The sequence below is a fragment of the Labrus mixtus genome, chromosome 3 (genome assembly GCF_963584025.1).
Source record: "Labrus mixtus chromosome 3, fLabMix1.1, whole genome shotgun sequence".
Classification (NCBI taxonomy): domain Eukaryota; kingdom Metazoa; phylum Chordata; class Actinopteri; order Labriformes; family Labridae; genus Labrus; species Labrus mixtus.
The window spans coordinates 26241547-26259295 of NC_083614.1; the positions used below are offsets into that span (position 1 = coordinate 26241547).

At 42.8% G+C, this 17749-nt stretch overlaps 1 protein-coding gene across 1 annotated transcript in view; it reads left to right on the forward strand.

Annotated features, from left to right (window-relative positions):
* Positions 1 to 17749, forward strand: part of bcar3 (BCAR3 adaptor protein, NSP family member) — a 76081-nt gene that overhangs the window by 14900 nt on the left and 43432 nt on the right. The window contains exon 3 of the mRNA XM_061034816.1: positions 624 to 738. Within this exon, the coding sequence (XP_060890799.1) occupies positions 624 to 738 (115 nt within the window). The remainder of the gene's footprint in view (positions 1 to 623; positions 739 to 17749) is intronic.

Here is a 17749-nt window from a genome sequence, read left to right on the forward strand (position 1 = left end):
GAAACAGCCTTTGTAGAAATTTTCCACAGTGAATATTCAGATTGAGTTACACATTTGACTTTTAGAAGAAAGCAGGATGTTTTTTTTTGTTTTTTATTCTTCGGAAAACACATCAACAGGAAAAGATCTGCATAAATACAAGATGTATAACTTTGTCCACAGGGGGGCGCCAAAGTTGACACGTACAAAAAAATCCTAATAGGAAGTGTAAAGCATTGGTTCTCAACTGGCCTACCCTCAGGACCCTCCACCACACCTCAATGAGAAATAGCGACTCAAATTTCTGATATCTTTTAAACCAATCAGATTCCTTTAATGAAAAATTGTGCAGTTCATGACCTTAAACGACAGAAGAAAGAAATGGTACAAAACAAACATGTCTTGAAAACGCTTCACATGCTTTTTAACACAACTTCTTTTCCGTGCACACATTGGCGACCCACTAAACTTTTCGACTCACTTTTGGGTCCCGACCCACCAGTTGAGAACCACCAATTTAAGGGATACCTTTCCTAAAGTCTTAACATTTGAACCATATTCGTTTTTCCCTGAAGCTGTGATAAAGATGTATGGTGGCACTGGCCATGTCTACAGTTAAGGATTGTATTTTTTGTGTTTTCCAGGATCTGCTCCACCTCTCAGAGTACGACTTGTTGGAGGTCGGAGTCCACAATCACCTCCACCGCCTGCACCTTCTCACTTCCCTACGCCTCCTCCAGGAGCGAGAGAGGAGGAGAGGTACTCAAAAACACACTTTCAGACAGACACACACACACACACACACACACACACACACACACACACACACACACACACACACACACACACACACACACACACAGATGACCAAACATTAACTGTCTTTATCTGTAACATCGGGTCTGGCTGGCTCTGGCTCCGTGATTGAATCTCTGTGTTTCCCATTGTGGTAGACGGAGAGACGGAGACAGATAGCGTTGGTGTCATGTAAAGACATGTTTATGCCTGGGGGGGGGGGGGGGGGGGTCTCAATGTGGGGAGGGGGTTGTCTAGTGCCAGTAGACAATACTTTGTTACACACACACACCAATTTGAACACTTCCAAAGCTGTCAGTAAGCGGGGAGAAAAGTGCTGAGACCTGCAGTCCTGCTGAGTTTAATCACTTCTACAAGTGTGTGTGCATGCATGTGTGTGTGTGTGTGTGTGTGTGTGTGTGTGTGTGTGTGTCTGTCTCTGTGTGTGTGTGTGTGTGTGTGTGTGTGTCTGCTTTGTTTGCCCACTTTCCCATGCATTATACTGTGAAATCTAACTGTTGTCTTGGTGACTGAGCTGCACACCAAGTTGACCAGTTGAAGCGTTTATGTTGCGCTGGAACATTTGACCTGTTGAGTCCTGCAGTTGTCTCTGTATTACATTTCAGTTTTTTTTGTTTTTTTTTTAAAATAAGGATTTATTTTTGGCTTTTTATGTCTTTATTTTAGAGAGAGAGGACAGTGGATAGATTCAGAAATCAGGATGAGAGAGAGAGAGGGGAATGACATGTAGGAAAGGAGCCACAGGTGGTACTCGAACCTGAACACAGCCTCTGCATATGGGGGGCGCACAGCAACCCCCGGCGCTTCTAAATTTAAATGTAAATTTTACCAAAACAACTGTGGCATGATTTTGAACACGATAAATATTAAGTTACAAGAAAAAAAAAAACATGTGCTTCACATTGAATTTTGCATTAACTGAGAAATTTTTGAGAAACTTTTTTTTACAGATTTTAGAAAGTTGTTTTCTCCTCTCTAATTGCATCATCCGATCGTGTTAATGCTGACACAAAATCATCAGCACCTTTTGATTGACAAGTGATCAGAGCCACAAAACTGTCTTCACAAGGTGCCCCTTTTTTTTAACATCATACTTCTTCACATTCTTGAGATCACTGTGTCTCCGCTGGTGAGGCCCCGACCTGCAGGTTGAGCTACGTTGCTAAGGTGAAACAGCCCCTAGTTGAAATCACTCAGTCACCAACTACTGTGGTATTATCTGTCTGCCTGGCAGCCTGCCACCCCATCATTACCACAGGGGGAGATTTGTTCAGCTAATGGTATCCTTGACACACACACACACACACACACACACACACACACACACACACACACACACACACACACACCGAGCATCCTCCAAAAAATGCTAACTCAACATATGACACGCTAAGAGCAGAGAGAGCACCTTCAGGATAAAACACATGAACAGTCTGCGTCCAGGAGCAGATTAATTCATCATATCACTGCTTCTGGCTTCAGTGTATGATTACGTGGCAAGAGTAAAAATCCTGTGTGTGTGTGTGTGTGTGTGTGTGTGTGTGTGTGTGCCAGGTACTTTCCTCGTTGGCAGGAGAGAAGTAAAGATGCTCCAATTAGAGGGTGAAATAGGAGGCATCAGTAAAACACACTCGTGCGCGCTCATATTTCACATATTTGCAGCTCTTTAGTCTCAAAGGTGATTTTTTTTTTTTTTAGTTGAGATGCATCAGGCTGTTCTGCAGACACGCTGTATGTGTCAGGATGTGTTCAGGGTTTTTGTACCTGGATATTAAAATTGAAAAAAAGAAAAGGTTAGTTGTTTGATTTGTGTTTAGAAAAAATGAAAATAGAAATAAACATATTTTCCTTTTTGGCAAAAAAAAAAAGAAAAAAAAGAAAGGACGAGCTACAGTTTACAAATTTAAAAAAAAAGTTAAAAAAATAAAAGAAACTAGAAATGAAAAATGACCTTACAGGACGTCTCAATTAAATGATTCATCATTGTACAGTGTTCAGTCAGTGAAACGTCCTGAGTCAACGTAAATAAAACATCAAAATCCAGTCAGAGGACAGAGTCTCTGCAGACATGCACACATGTATGGAGGCTCAGAAGTGATGTTTGAGCGTCTATATACTACTTTTTTAAGGGCTCTGCCTTTAAGATCTCCTGTTTGAATTTAGAGCTCCTCCTGGACTATGAGAAGAAGCTTTTTTGCAGAACAACTTATAAATAAATCCATTCTTCATTCATTCACTCAGCTTGTGTCTCTCTGAACTCGACCAGCTGTTTTGTCCTCGCGTCAGATACGATTTTTCCCCCCTCAACTATACGAGCTGAGGAAGCGTGTAATGTGAATACCAGAACACACACACACACACACACACAAACACACACACACACACATTTTACATTGTTCATGAGTGTTTGACAAAGAGAAAGAGAAGCAGCAGGTGTTTCATAAAGACACTTTGTTTGCTTGTTTGTTTCCCTCATCGACAGGGATGTTGCCATGGTGACAGCACACATACCATGGTCAGGAGTTGGTTAGTTTGTGGACAAAATCTAGACTTTTAAAACGGTCAATTACAAACATTTATAGCTTCAAACTAACTCTGAGCATTTTTTTTTACTGAGTGACTAAATCCGCTGAGAAGATAGCGACTTCTTTTTGAGGCAGCCTTGCTTGAAGCTTGTAAGAATTAAATTTAAGGCACTTAAACACTGGCTTCCCTTTTTCAAACATGAGGCTTCACCAACTTTCTTGATGCTGTTTATGCCTCATAACAAAACATACTAAACCTTCTTATTCTCATGAACTTTTCTCTCTGACCACCGAGACAACACAGCGACCCGTGATGATTGCAATGCCAGCACGTGCAGCTCTGTGCAGATAGATAACAATATACATAACACAATGTAACCCATTCTATAAGTGTTCTGCAGAGATTTCTCACTGAATGTACTGCCTCTGAATGTTAGATAGCTTGTGTTACATCTCACCAAAGAGGACAAACTGAACCAGGATAATCTCTGCTGTGAAGGTGACGGACCCGTCAACATGACCCAGAGTTAATACTGAGTGTACCATCAACATGATCCTCTGTCCGTCTGCTCGCGTCTGTAACACCATCTGTGATGTCAAGGTGAAACTGATATCGAAGAGCAGAGGAAGATGCCGTTCCAAGAAACAGGCTTACATGAAGTAAGAACACCCAGAAACAAAACGGGAACACTTGTGGGAAAAGTAACCACCTTTTTATTTCAGACAAAAACTACTTTGAAGGATGGTCGCACAAAAGCGTTGTTTGGCTTCAGACGTGCAGCCTACACTAAGCGTTTAGGCGCTTTCACTCCGAATCTGTTTGGTTTTGTTAAAAACAAAGTTGAGTCCGTTTGCAGAGTTAGTGCGGTTTGTTAGCGCTGGTGTGAAAGCCATCAGTTGAACCCTGGTGCGGAAACAAACAGCCGTACAGAGACCTCTTGAACCTCACATTTTTCAGACTCCGGTCTGGTTCATTTGTAGTTAGAACATGAACCAAACTTGATCCCACCCACCTGCAGAAAGGACTGCACTTCTTAGATAAAACCAGCTAACGTAACCAGGGTCTCATCCATGCTGCAAAAACAGCTTAGAGAGAGGAGCACTCTCGACGGTTAAACACAGTAAAAGGTGCTCGACCGCAACAAGACTAGAAAGAGACAAAAAGTCAGCACACAAATGTCCTTTTGGTTTCAGCGCTGATGAAGGCCTAGTGCCGGAACGCGTCCGTTGCTGTTGTTGTTGCTGCCTTACCCGGATACAAGAAACCTGAAGGACATTTGTGTGCTGACTTTTTGTGTCTTTCTCATCCATGCTGAACATGTGTTAAAGACCACAGGCTAACCTGACGGATCTTTGGAAACAGTTTCTGAGGATGAGCAGGTCATGGTTCAGGAGGATCACTGTGCGCCTTCCCCTGAACTGTCTTGATAAAAGCCTTTTGGCGACTCCAAGACATCTACATACTGTGTCATACATGCAATACATGTGATAAATGCAAACAATATCAAAACTGGTGAGCAGAGGCGACATCAATCTGTGTAGTCGTCTGTCCATTTTGAATTTGGAAAATCGCTTTGGAGCAGCCACAGCCAGGAGAGGGGGAGTCAACTAGTCTTTGTTGACTTCCTGGATTTTTCCCTGAAGAAATTACGACCGATCAGAGAGGTTTTTCCTCACTCATCACACATTTTGGAGCACTTGTAAATATCCCCGCGTAAACACAGACCAAACTTGAGGTTATTATGCAACAATGGAAGAAATTGGTGGATGGTTCAGACCAGAGCAAACGAACTATAGGTGTGAAAACAACCTGGATCACATCATCAGTGACCACATCCCAAACAGCCCTGTGGAGCAATTTTCTAAATATATTGATCACTAAAAACTGATATGGATTTTTTTGCTGAGGGTGTTTTTTTAAGTTGTTGAAATCTTTTGCTGTAAATCCCGTCACTGTCTTGCAGGAACTACTTCGATACATTACATCATAAACACCGAATGGGATCTTTAATTTGTATTAAATGTCTAAAAGAGAACTTCCTCATTTGATATGACACTTCTTTATAATCGCTGCAGGCCGCTGCATGTTGCAACCTTCACTGATACGCGTTATGTAAGAAGTGCTCCTGTCAATTTCTGCGGTGATGTGGGATTGATTTAATAACTGACAGTAATCCTTTCCACAGAAGCCAACATCGCATGAGTCAGAAAAATTACAGGATTTCACTCCACTCGAATGAATTGACTTTTCAATCGAAAGACCCCGAGGCTGCAGGAGCTCGCAGGAATGAGAAGTGTCCTAAACATCCAGCTGTTTACACTTCACACTATGCCCGATCAGAAACACACACGTGAAAGACATGACATGAGACATGAAGCAGTTCTATACGGGCAGAAAGGGAGTGGAGGAGGAGAACGGGGGCGGAGATGTGGATGGATGGAATGAGGGGGAGAGAAGAGGGAGAAAGGAGGATGAACTCGGGAAGAAAATGTGCCCAGAAAGTAAATCTTCTCACTGAGGAATAACACCCAATAAAACATTCCCTAGAGCGGAATTAAAATGTAAGAAGAAGCAATATGTGTTTGTAATGAACTAGAAATACTCAAATCCAATAATGTGAAGGTGTCATCCAGCCTGTGGCTCAGTTGGTGAAGTCGGTCATCTTCTAACCGGAAGGTCGGGGGTTCGATCCCCAGCTCCTGTAGCTACATGTCGGCAAGACACCTAACCCCAAGGTTCTCCTGCTGCTTCATCAGTGGTGTATGAATGTGTAGGTTTGACCTGCGGTGTAACAGCGCTTTGAGAAAAGTGCTATATATCAAGTCCATTTACCATTTACCATCCTACAGACTCTAACCCGACCCGACCCGGCCCCTCAGGTCATCAGGTGGAGGTCTTTTAGCCATACCCAGAATCAGATCAAAGTTTGGAGAGGGGGCCTTCAGTTACCCGTGGAACAAACATCCTGCTGACCTCAGGTCCATCACAACTGTCTCTGCTTTTAAACTCAAAACCTCCCAAACATCCAAGCACTTACAGTGTGTGTGTGTGTGTGTGTGTGTATGTATGTGTGTGTGTGTATGTATGTGTGTGTGTGTGTGTGTGTGTGTGTGTGTGTGTGTGTATGTATGTGTGTGTGTGTGTGTGTGTGTGTGTGTGTGTGTGATCACCTGTGTGGTTACTGATGTTTGCTTTGTGGTGTGTTTGATTTGATTGATTTGATCTGTATCGTATTCATGTCTGTGGATGTGAAGCTAACCTGTGCTCTTGCCCAACCCAAATAGCTCTTGCTATCTTAAGCAGGCGGGGGAACTGATCCCATTTATTTAATTGTGAAACTCCGATGTCCCGGAGGTGGAATGGTGGTCAGTGATCAGAAACGTGTGACTCAGCGAGGTGCAGCGTGCCAACAAAATGTGCCAAATCAGGGCTTGGCCTTTTAGACTCTCATTAACAGGAAGTGCCGGAAATGGCTTTCTGAGTGTGTCACTTTTTAAACCCCCTTTTTAGAACTGCAGTAAAGTAAACATTTGATTTCTGTAGACTGTGCTGAAGATCAAGTTTTAGTCTCGATCTTGTTGGCTTCCTGTCCAGTACGGTTCATATAAAAGAGAAGACATCTATAAATAGTGAGACGGAAATACCACCAAGGGTCCTACATCTCTACTTTTTAACATCCTGTTATGTTTCTCGAGTGTCTGATGAATTAATGGAACTAGGGATGCACATTGTCTATCCGTTCCGATCATTAATCGGATGATATTTGGGTTCTTTTATATTCTTTTGGGATTGGCTAAGCGTCGGCAGTGATGGAGGCGTTGTACCGACCCGTTGTGGTAAAGAGGGAGCTGAGCCTGAAGGCAAAGCTCTCCATTTACCGGTCCATCTTCGTTCACTTATGGTCATGGTAAGAACTGCAGTTCCTCGAGTGTCCACTTGAGGCTGGCTCCAAAATCAAAGGACACTTGTGCAGCAGCTTCTTCACATGCTGATCATTACATCAGCATGTGAAGAGCTTTAATCAGTGGTTGGATGAACCTGTGGAGGTAACCACACGGAGAGAAACTCAACGTGCATGTCTCACTTTGTACTGAAGAAAGTCAGAGATGGATTAAAATGTCTGCACAAATTATTTCTGTCTGTTCGGCCAAGCTATGAGTCAAACAGATTCTTCTTCATGTTGTGTTCAAAAAAATGTCTACATTTTCTCCTCACTTGAGACACTCTTCATCCTGTTAGAAGTCCTCCTCACTACTCCTAACAGTTTTACACCTTAGGAGCTCTCTTAAGGGTTAAGACATCTTTACAAGGATCTAGTCCTAACTTTCAGGGGAAGTTTTGTCACTAGGAGCGACTCTCAGTTCTTAGGAAGCTTTGTGAATACGGCCCCAGGAGTTTTTCAGGAGTTTTGTGTAAGTGTGAAAGCACTGTTAAAGAAGCTGAGTCAATATATAGTCCTAAATACTTCCAATACACCAAAAGACGTGCGGTCTGTAAGATCCATGTGATATACTGTAAAGGCCTTGATCTAATCATCATTACATTTTTTGATCCATTCAAAATGACCAAACAGTGGGCAGAGAGCCTGAGGGTCAAAGCCAAGTCTTGAAGTTACTCCTGGACTCCTGCAGAGCCGGACTGACTGTTTGGTTGTGAAAATATCCAGCTGCAGCTGAATTTCATATTTTCCTTGAGTTAAACTGGGTGATATGTCACACCGGCATGTGAAATTCTTGGCATGTTTATGTGTGTGAGGGTGGTATTTCCAGGAAGGTGCACCGTGAGTCAGGAGCGTAATCTGTCATTATCTCCTGAATCACCTAAACCCTCCAAAAAAGAGGGAGGAAGGGGGCTGTTTTTTCAGCAGAACTATAATCCCTGACTAATGTTTTTGTGATGAAGGATCTTATCTGCTTGTTTCTGGAAGTATACAGACCGTTCATGATGGCAGGCACAGAAGAATATCCCCATCATCATCGTCCTCCCAACACTGATACCTGTTTTTTTTTTGTGTATCAGCCCTGATACTTTCAGGAGGAGCTGAATGTGTGAATTTTCCACTCTGACTTCATCCAGAGTTTCTCCTGCCAGCCCTCCAGTATTTTTTTCCTGCAGAAAGTCAGATTGAGCTGATGTGAGAGTGCAGCCGGATATAATCAGGAGAAATCATGTTAAAGGCAAATATTCTTATTATAGCGTCGTATATTGGACTCTTACCTCAGGAGACCCCCTGCCGCTCATGCATGTATGAAAAACCAGATCAGCAGGATAAAGGCATTATATTGTGTGAACAGCTGTTTGTGTTCACACGTGCAGCACATCCCGCAAAACTCAGGATTTTTGTGCACGTGTGAACAAAGCTAGAGTTTGGGGTGGCCCGGATATCAGACGCGGCCCTGGCCACCCCTAGCCCGCCCCTGGAATCAGGTCCTGTCTGTGTGTTTTTTATGTTTGTCCTGCTTCTTCTTTTTATTTTTCGGACTAAAGTTGTATACTTTTATGAGAGAGAGACGGAAAGAGAAATGCAAAACCCTCAACACCACGAGGTCAGTTTTGGCCCTCGTGAACTTTATCGACCTCCTCGATCTTTACAAATGTGGTGTCAACATCTGAGGAGCTACTCCAATGTGTGTGTGTGAGTGTGTGTTTGTGTGTGTGTGTGTGTGTGTGTGTGTGTGTAAGTCTAATGTGGGGCCGTCTAATCATCTCAGCTTTCATGGTGGCAGGATGGGCTCCTTGTATTGTCTGAAAGGAAGCGCACACACACGTAAACCTGCACACACATGCACGTGTCTGGGTGTTATCAACTCTAGACAATACAAAGGAACAGGAGGACAAAGACAGGAGAGAGTGTCGTCCTGAAGGCCAACACACACACACACACACACACACACACACACACACACAACATGACCTCATACCTTATGTTATGACACGAGTCGAGCTTTTCGTCTTGTTTCATCCTCCTCATCGTGTGAAATGTAATCGCTTTGCAAACATTTCTGCCGTGATTGAAGGCAAAAGGAAAAGCCGATTAGAAACTCTGATTTATGCTTCAGTGAAGTAGTTAAACCTCATGAGTCTTGAGTGCACCTCAAGTTGCTCAAACATGCCACAACCTAGCTGTAATCAGGTCTGTTCTTTTCTCATCCCCTCTTTGCAAATAGCAACATTAGGTCACATCTAAATCTTCTCTGAGTACCAGACCAGTCGGTGGTGTTTGGCGTTAAGAGCTCCCAAAACAAAAAGACTCGGAGGCATGAAATATGAGGCTGTGCAGGGAACACAGAGGAGGAGAGGGGAGGGAGGGTTTTTGTTCTGTGTTGGGTTTGGGGGGGGTGTGTGTGTGTGTGGGGGGGGGGGTTAAGAGACAACTCAGGCTAAAAAAGAAAGAAAGAAAACTCCTCCCAAACACAGCAGCAGCAGGAGGAGGGGCTCGCAAATCACTCCCTAGAGAGAGAGAGAGAGAGAGAGAGAAAGAGAGGAGGAGGAGGGCAGGGCTTGCGATTGTGCAGCACTACTTGTTGTTGCCTGTCTGAAGGAGCGTGAGTGTATCGTCTTCCAGCCGGTTGGTCAGTCAGTCAGTCCGATACGCAGCCATTCAAACAAACTGGGGCATGGAATAACTTTAGTAGAAGTTGAAGCGACTTAAAGAAGACTGAGAGCAAAAGTCGGGAAAGAGGAGAGAAGAGGTCACGCTGACAGGTAAGAATGTAAATCTGTTCATGTGTGCATCCATGTTCATCACTGTAGGTGTGTAGGAATGTGTGGTCGCTGAGAGCAGGGAGGACGGAGGTGACACACCGGCTGTATGGTCATCTGCTCAGTTTTCAGACTTTTCATCACCTAAAGAAAAAGTTAAAAATAGAAATGTTTGGCTGCTGAAATCTTTCCCCCACACTCTCATGTCTTTTCTTTTCCTCATCTCTTGAGCTGAATTGTTTACTCGTTGCATTGACTTACATTTGTTCAAGGACTTTTTTTTTTCAAGCAATATGTTGCCATCCCAAGACACTGGGTGTAACTGTGGTTGCATGGATTGGTGCTGCTGGTGTGGAAACCCCACCAGGAAATAATTACATGAAATGTGACAGATAAAATCGAGATCTGTCATTAAGATTTCTCCTGTTTTCGTTTTCGTTTTTTTCGCGACACTCTCTGGTTGTAAGGCTCAGTTTCACGGCTTCAGTGTTTCATAGAAGTTTATTTTTCATTTTGTGATGGATTGAATAGTCTGAAGAAATGTCTAAAAGTTGTTCAAAGTACAGAAGCCCTAAGCAACCATTTATTTACTCCATTTTCCCAGGATTATGAGTCATTTGAGGTGATTTCCTCTGGATTGGGGAAAGCAAAATACAACAAATAAAATATACATATGCATGTCTGCTCGGGCTTTTGTCTTGAAAAATGCACATGTTATAAAAAACTGAAACACTGACCATTTAAAGCAGCAAACTCTTTCGTTTAAAAAGTTGGTGACAGTGATTTTTTGATGTTTGTGCTTGAAAAATCACCCAAAGCAATTAATTAACTTTAAAAAATATTTGGCATTTTGCTGTCTTTTGGTCGACTAATCAATTCATAATTGCAGCTTTAATTTCCTGCAACCGGTCTGCAATCTGTTTGCAGCAAAACCCATACTTATTGGATTTTAAGCATTGCATAGTCTTTAATCTGTCTTGTGTTAGATGATTTCAAATGAGGGATTCAAAGCAAACATTTAGAGGCTCTTAAGATCCAAACTGAGCGTGACACTTTCTGTCTCTTTGACAGGTTAAGTGCCTCCTGCTCAGGTTGAAGTTTTTGACCTTTAAGTTACGAGAACACGTCTTTAAACAGCAGCCAACCCCGAGACGATGACAGAGGCAGACATGTGTGTGTAGTGTTGATGTATTGTGCGGATAAACACACACACACACACACACACACACACACACACACACATGCAGAAGTTTGTTTCAGACGTTAGTCAGAGCCCGGTCTAAACTCTGCACTGACACTGAACTGAGCAGATGAGATTCAACCTTTCATTAATGCTGACATGATCGTGCTTCAGTGTCATGTAGCTCATCTTCACTTTGTGTACTTGCAGGGATAATTCTCTGTGTGTGTGTGCATGTGTGTGTGTGTGGGGGGTTGTGTTATGTGACCCAGTGAGACGAGGTGTTTGGTATTTCAGCCAGCCATCAACACTTTGTGACCGGTGCTCTTCACAGAGACTGACAGACAGACTGGCTGGCTGCAGAGGGTGAGGATTGAAGTTTGAATATAAATAATTTAAGGACTGAGGTTTGATTTTGGGGCTGAACAAAGATTGACCTTTTTCAGAAAATGTTGCTCCCCTGCTGTCTGTCTTTTTCCATCTTCTGCCATCTTGTTAGAGATACTGAATTGTACATACACAAGGTGGTTGATGACCACATGGAGTAAAATGCAGATGAAAGCATCTTCAAGATTTGTTCAGCCCCACTTGGAGCAGCTGCAATGAAATCAACGTAGATATTTAGCATTCTTAAAGGGACATGAGTTTATTTACTTTAGACACTTAGAGATTAAACGTGGATCTTGTTTCAGTCGAAGCAAAGATTCAACTCGTAAATAAATATATAAACGACCAACAGGGAACCCCGTGCACAGCCAACCTACATCCTCAGGTGACGCTCGGTTTCAGGAGCATACAATGAAAAAATAAATAACCCCGTGGCACACTGAAAATGACTTTACTGTCACTTTAACGAGTTTCGCCTGTAGCTTCCACTCAGCATAAAGAAATATGTCAAAAGTGTATGAAAAAGTTCATCTTCTGAGTGTCTGTACTTTACTTGAGTATTATTTTTGGGGGAAACTTGTGACTTTTGATCCGCCACATGAATGAATGAATGTTCTGTTGCTCTTTCTCTTTCTTTCGTTTTCTAAAATCTGATTTTAAAGTGAGTGAACTGTGTTCTTGTAGTCCTGCGTGTGGTTTGTCTAAGTGGCGTTGCCGTACCTGTAGGTCTCCACGGTTGTAGAGCAAACGCAGAGCAAACATCACTCCGATCAGGCCGTTAAGGATGACAATTCTCCGCCTGAGCACCGTGTTTGAAAAAAATGTTTTCTCGCTGTGTAAATCCTGGCTGACGTTTTCCCTGCTCATCAGGTATTTTTAGTTGTTCAAGTTATTGTCTCTTCTATTTTTGAGCTGTGAATCTGTCAATCAGTTGCATGAGAGGTTAAAAAATGTAAATAATGTTTTCTACATAAACATTAAGTAGCAGAATGTACACCCATGCATTCTTGACTGCATTCGTGCATTGTGAAAATTCAATTCAAATTTAAAAGCAGTTTGAATACTTCAGTATTTTTTTTTAAGCGAGAACTCAAGTACTATAACTCAAGGAATGATTTGACTGAGCCAGGAGTATTTATACTTTGACTCAAGTCATGAAGTTGTGCACCTTGTCCGCTACTGATGGACATGAATCTAGAGCCATGTAGCTTAGCTTCGGGGGTAACAGCTAGCCTTGATATCTGCAGAAGTTAAATTAAGAACCTCCCCTAAAAGGTAGAGCCTTAAGGTAGACTCCTCTGAAATCCTCCTGAGTTGGTCGTTCACACATGTCCCACTCAGCCACACACTATCCCTGTTGGATGGGAGGGAAAGGCTTCATTGCGAGCACAGAGATTGCACCGATCGCAGGCCAATCACAGTATGATCTTTAGATAAACGTCACCTCCCCCTCCCACTTTCTCTTGGTGAATTTTCCTGATTATTTGCTCCTGCGTTCTTGCATCGAACTTCACACATTTTACTACGGGGCTGAAAGGGAAAAAAATCTGGGGAATAATTGACCAAGTGCATTCACACATGCAGCCCACCGGGAAAAAAAATCCTGGAAGATTTCAGGAGTTTTTGTGCAAGTGTGGAAGCGCCAGAGAAAATCTTTACTTGGAGCTGTTGTGATTTTTACCCAGTGAAGTTCTTCATATTTCTTCCACCTCTGACTGACTCTCTGACTTGTCAGTGTGTATATTTGTTCCACACTGTTCAGTTCTACATTTAACTGTAGACATATTGAATGAGCGAACACACACACACACACACACACACACACACACACACACACACACACACAAATAGAGGTGTAGGATGAGTGTGTGTGAGCACAAACATTCAGAAATATTAAAGGGCAGGCTCTGTTGTGGGATTTAATACAGCCTCATTAATATGTTAAAAACACACACACACACACTGGTGGGCCCACGCACTGAAGAGCGCAGTAGGACACCTCTCTCTCTCTCTCTCTCTCTCTCTCTCGCTCTCTCTTTCTCTCTTTAACAAAGACCGGCTCTGAACAGTGGTCATGTGACAGTTGTTCCCATTGTTCACTTCTGGCCAGGGGTGGTTTTGCTAATGCACTGATGTGTGTGTGTGTGTGTGTGTGTGTGTGTGTGTGTGTGTATTTGTGTTAATGTCAAAGCAGGAAGGCTCTTTCGGCCTGCAAGAGGAAACTCCTCATTCCCAGGCTTGTTGATGTTAATGTTGTCTCTCTCTCGGTGTGTAAAGTGTGATTTTGAGTTTGTTTTTGTGTCTACCAGAGGACTTTTATCATTTTAACATTTAAATATTAACCAAAAAAACAAATATCCAAGACATCTGCCTGAATGGGACCTGTTGAACCACCTTTAAAACCTCTGACATCTGCAAAGTAACATTTCTGAGTGGCCTGTGTGTGCATTTAAAGACACCCAGAGAGATTAAGAATAAACTAAATTCATTAGAAAAGTGCTGACCTTTGACCCCGTGAGATCATTATGAAGGGAAAGATCGAGGTTGAATAAAAAAGAGGAACAGTAAGAGAGTGCTGTTTGTTTTATTAGCAGTAATCCTTTATAATGAGCTGCCTGCTGTCTAAATGTTTACACTGCCATTTCCTCTTCCTGTTAATCTGCCCTTGTTTCCCACCCAAGGCCTCGTGCATATGTGTGTGTGTGTGTGTGTGTGTGTGTGATTGTGTGTTGGTGTTCCCAACCCAAGGTCCACGCTGGTGTAATTGAAAGCAAAACTCACTCCTGAATGTTTTGTCTTTTGTAGCTCAGTCAAGGAAAGTAGGTTTGGTCGGCAGGTTTCCATGCGTTCAGACTTCACAGTTCTGTAACGTAGTTGTGTATTCCTCATTTATGTTTTCTCTTGATGAATTTCTCAACGAAGCTTTTTGCCCGGCCTCAGACGTTTTCTCGCAAGACGTCAAATACAGCATGCTGCTCGGTGACCCTGATGTCGATATGTGAGTCCTTATGACCTCCATGGCGGCAGGGATGCGGTCCTCTGGTTTGTTTCTTTAATACTGCATTGAAAGCTGGTGACAGAGTATGAGGAGGAACTTTTCAACACCAAATAAAGGTGTTATATATACACATATGCACTCCTGAAAAAATTGCCAGAGCATTTCAGTGCAAAATGCCGCTGAACATCTCCTGGTCTGGTTGTTCACAGATGCACCTCATAGTGAGGGGGGGGGGGGGTCTCCAGAGGCAAGACATGACACTGCAGAAGTGGTGGACGAAGCAACAGAGTCCCTTTATACGACGCTATAATGAGAATATTTGCCTTTATATCAATGCTACGTGTAGTTCCAAAGACTTGCAATATCAACAAAAGAGCGGAGAAGAACAAACTGGAGAGCAGAGAACATGACGCAGAAGTTTAAATACGTGCAATGAGATCGCAACGGTCACATGCTGAAAGTCGGTGGTCCTGCACTGATAGCAGGGAATAACCGTCACCACCCTCTCTGACTCACTTGAAGTGAATTCTCCTGATTTATATCCTGCTGCGCTCTCACATCTGTCACTCTGACGGGGTTGTGATAGTTGCTTGATTTACATCAGACTCGTAGTAGTGTGCATTCAAAAAGTACTTATTTGAACTCCACCTTGTTTCCTAAAGCAAACCGAACAGGGACCTTAACGTCGTCAAGCATGGTGAAATAGATGACGCAAGACTTCTTTTTATGAAAATGTAACCTGCTGTTTTAAAATGTAAAACACATAAATCAGCAATAAGAACATCATTAAGTGAAGAAAAGATGTTCAAATATATGAGATATGAGACCAATCAGGACAATGGAACAAGGATTTTTTTGGGGGGTATAAAGCTTTTGAAGAGACTCAAACAAAAGTGCACTAATAATCAAAAATACCAAAGTATGCAGTGGTGGACTCATTTCTATTCGCAGAGTTCAAAGGGTTCATTTCATGCAAATACAGCATCAGTACTCATTCTTCATGGCAGGCAACAAGTTGACTGTAGAAACACATCAGACATTGGTTTGATTAACTACAATCTTAACCTCATTCTCAACTTTGAATAGTTGATAAATGTTTGAAATTAGCTTCCCTTTTTCATTTCCTTGTAAATGTTGAATGCATGTTTCAATACTTCTTCAGAAAGCTTGCCACTCGTCCCTCTATACTCTGTGTGTGTTTGTGTGTGTGTGTGTGTGTGTACTGTCTGTGTGTTTTGTGTGATGCAGAGAGGTGAAGCTTGCAGCTGAACAGCTGTAGGGAGAGGAGGATGAGCTCAGCGGAGAGACGGAGGAGAAAAGAAAAGGTCTATTATTACGGGAGGTGGAGGGGGACAAAAGACAGAAAGAAGATGACGAAGGGAAAAGCTAAAGAAGAGCTGACATCATGACGGACAGACAGAAGGAGGGAGGAGATGTCGGAGGGGAGGAAGGGGAGGAAGGGGAGGAGGAGGAGGGGGGGGGCACTGGATAGAAAGAGAAAGATGGATGAGCTGGGACGGAGTCATAAAGACAGAGAGGGGGATTTAAATTAGGGAGATTAAAAGTAAAAAAAAGATGGAGAGATAAGAGGTTAGAGAGATAGAAAGAAGAAGAGCGAGTGAGATATTTCACACCTCCAACATGAATAATGTATTTATTTATGAATGATGAATGTGCAGAGTGTTCATGTGTAAGTGCAGCGCGTCTGTGTTTTCCCTCAGTGAGAGTCCGTCCTTTCTCCTCTGCAGGGGTGTGTGTGTGTTGTTGTGTTTGTGTGTGTCTGGCAGATGGTCAGGGCCACACACACACACACACACACACACACACACACACACACACAGCTGACCAGCCCTGAGGCTCTTATAATAGGTCCTGCTCCTGTAGTCGTTCAGCCCCTCAGAGGAATCCACACTCTGACCCAGCATGCCTTAGCAGGACTTTTACACTGTCTTTGTGTGTGTGTTTGTCTGTGTGTGTGAGTGTAAGTGTGTGTGTGTATGAACTTTAATTGTCACAATGAATAGTCTTGAAGTGGCCAGCTGCTCCTCTCTAAACCTGGGTTTGCATTTTAATTGACATTCATCATCACAAGCTGCCCTGACCCCCCTGATGAAGCTGGATTTAGTGATTCATTCAGGGTTCCTTGTTCTATAAGATCTGATGATTATTCATCTGTTAGCTGGCAGATATTTATATTGTAGGTGAGGTGGGAATATAAAAAAAAAGCAGTCTTATAAGATAGCAGATGTTTTCTTTAGTCTGCTGTGTTCAGTGGATTTGGCCTGAGCCTTTTCTCAGGAGCGATAATTCTTTTTAACATACTTTATTAATCCCTGAGGGGAAATTCTGGTTTTACACTGTTATTGAGAGACATGCTTTTCACACACATAAGCCTGATGTACACACACACACACATGCACAAACAGGACTTGTGTGCATTAATGGAGAGATGTCAGAGTGAGGCTGCTTCACAGGGAGCGTGCCAGAGGTAACCTCTTAGAGCTTTATTTTAACCAATATTCATTAGGGAAAGCTGGCACGAGCTTCCAACTTGAAATTAAATTGAATTAATCAATTAAAGATTCAAGATACGGATGCATTTCATGGATCTGTCCCCAACGTCTCTTAGGACTTCCCTTCCGGACAAAGTAAAGAAAAATCTTGGGAAGTTTTTGGTGGATGCGGCCGAGAGCTTTCTCCTTGGCAGGACTAAAGCTCGACTGCTTCAGCGCCAACCCCCCTCAGTTTCCTCTGCACTTTCTCTGATCCTAATCAGGCTGCACAAACAGAGACACAATAACAAACACCAGCATGGTTACTCGGCTCAGATTTTTAAGGTCGATGAGATTAGAAAATGGGACCGGTTTGTGGAATCTCGTACCGTCCACTCAGCCAAGACTTTGTCTGTCAGCTGAAGATGTTTCAGTTTGTACAGTGTGACTAACCGCTGCCTGCTGAGTGATTCACAGCGACAGAGTCATCATCACACAGCGGGGGGGAATTTATCAAGAACCCGTCTACTGAGTTTAATCAATGCCAGGCTATCTGTCACATGTATTTTTATCTGCATATCTGCCGGTCATGTGGCAAGAGCTTCCTCATGAGCAAAGAAAAAAGAACTTAGATATTTAATTTGTTAATTTGTCTTTTAATTTGGCCAG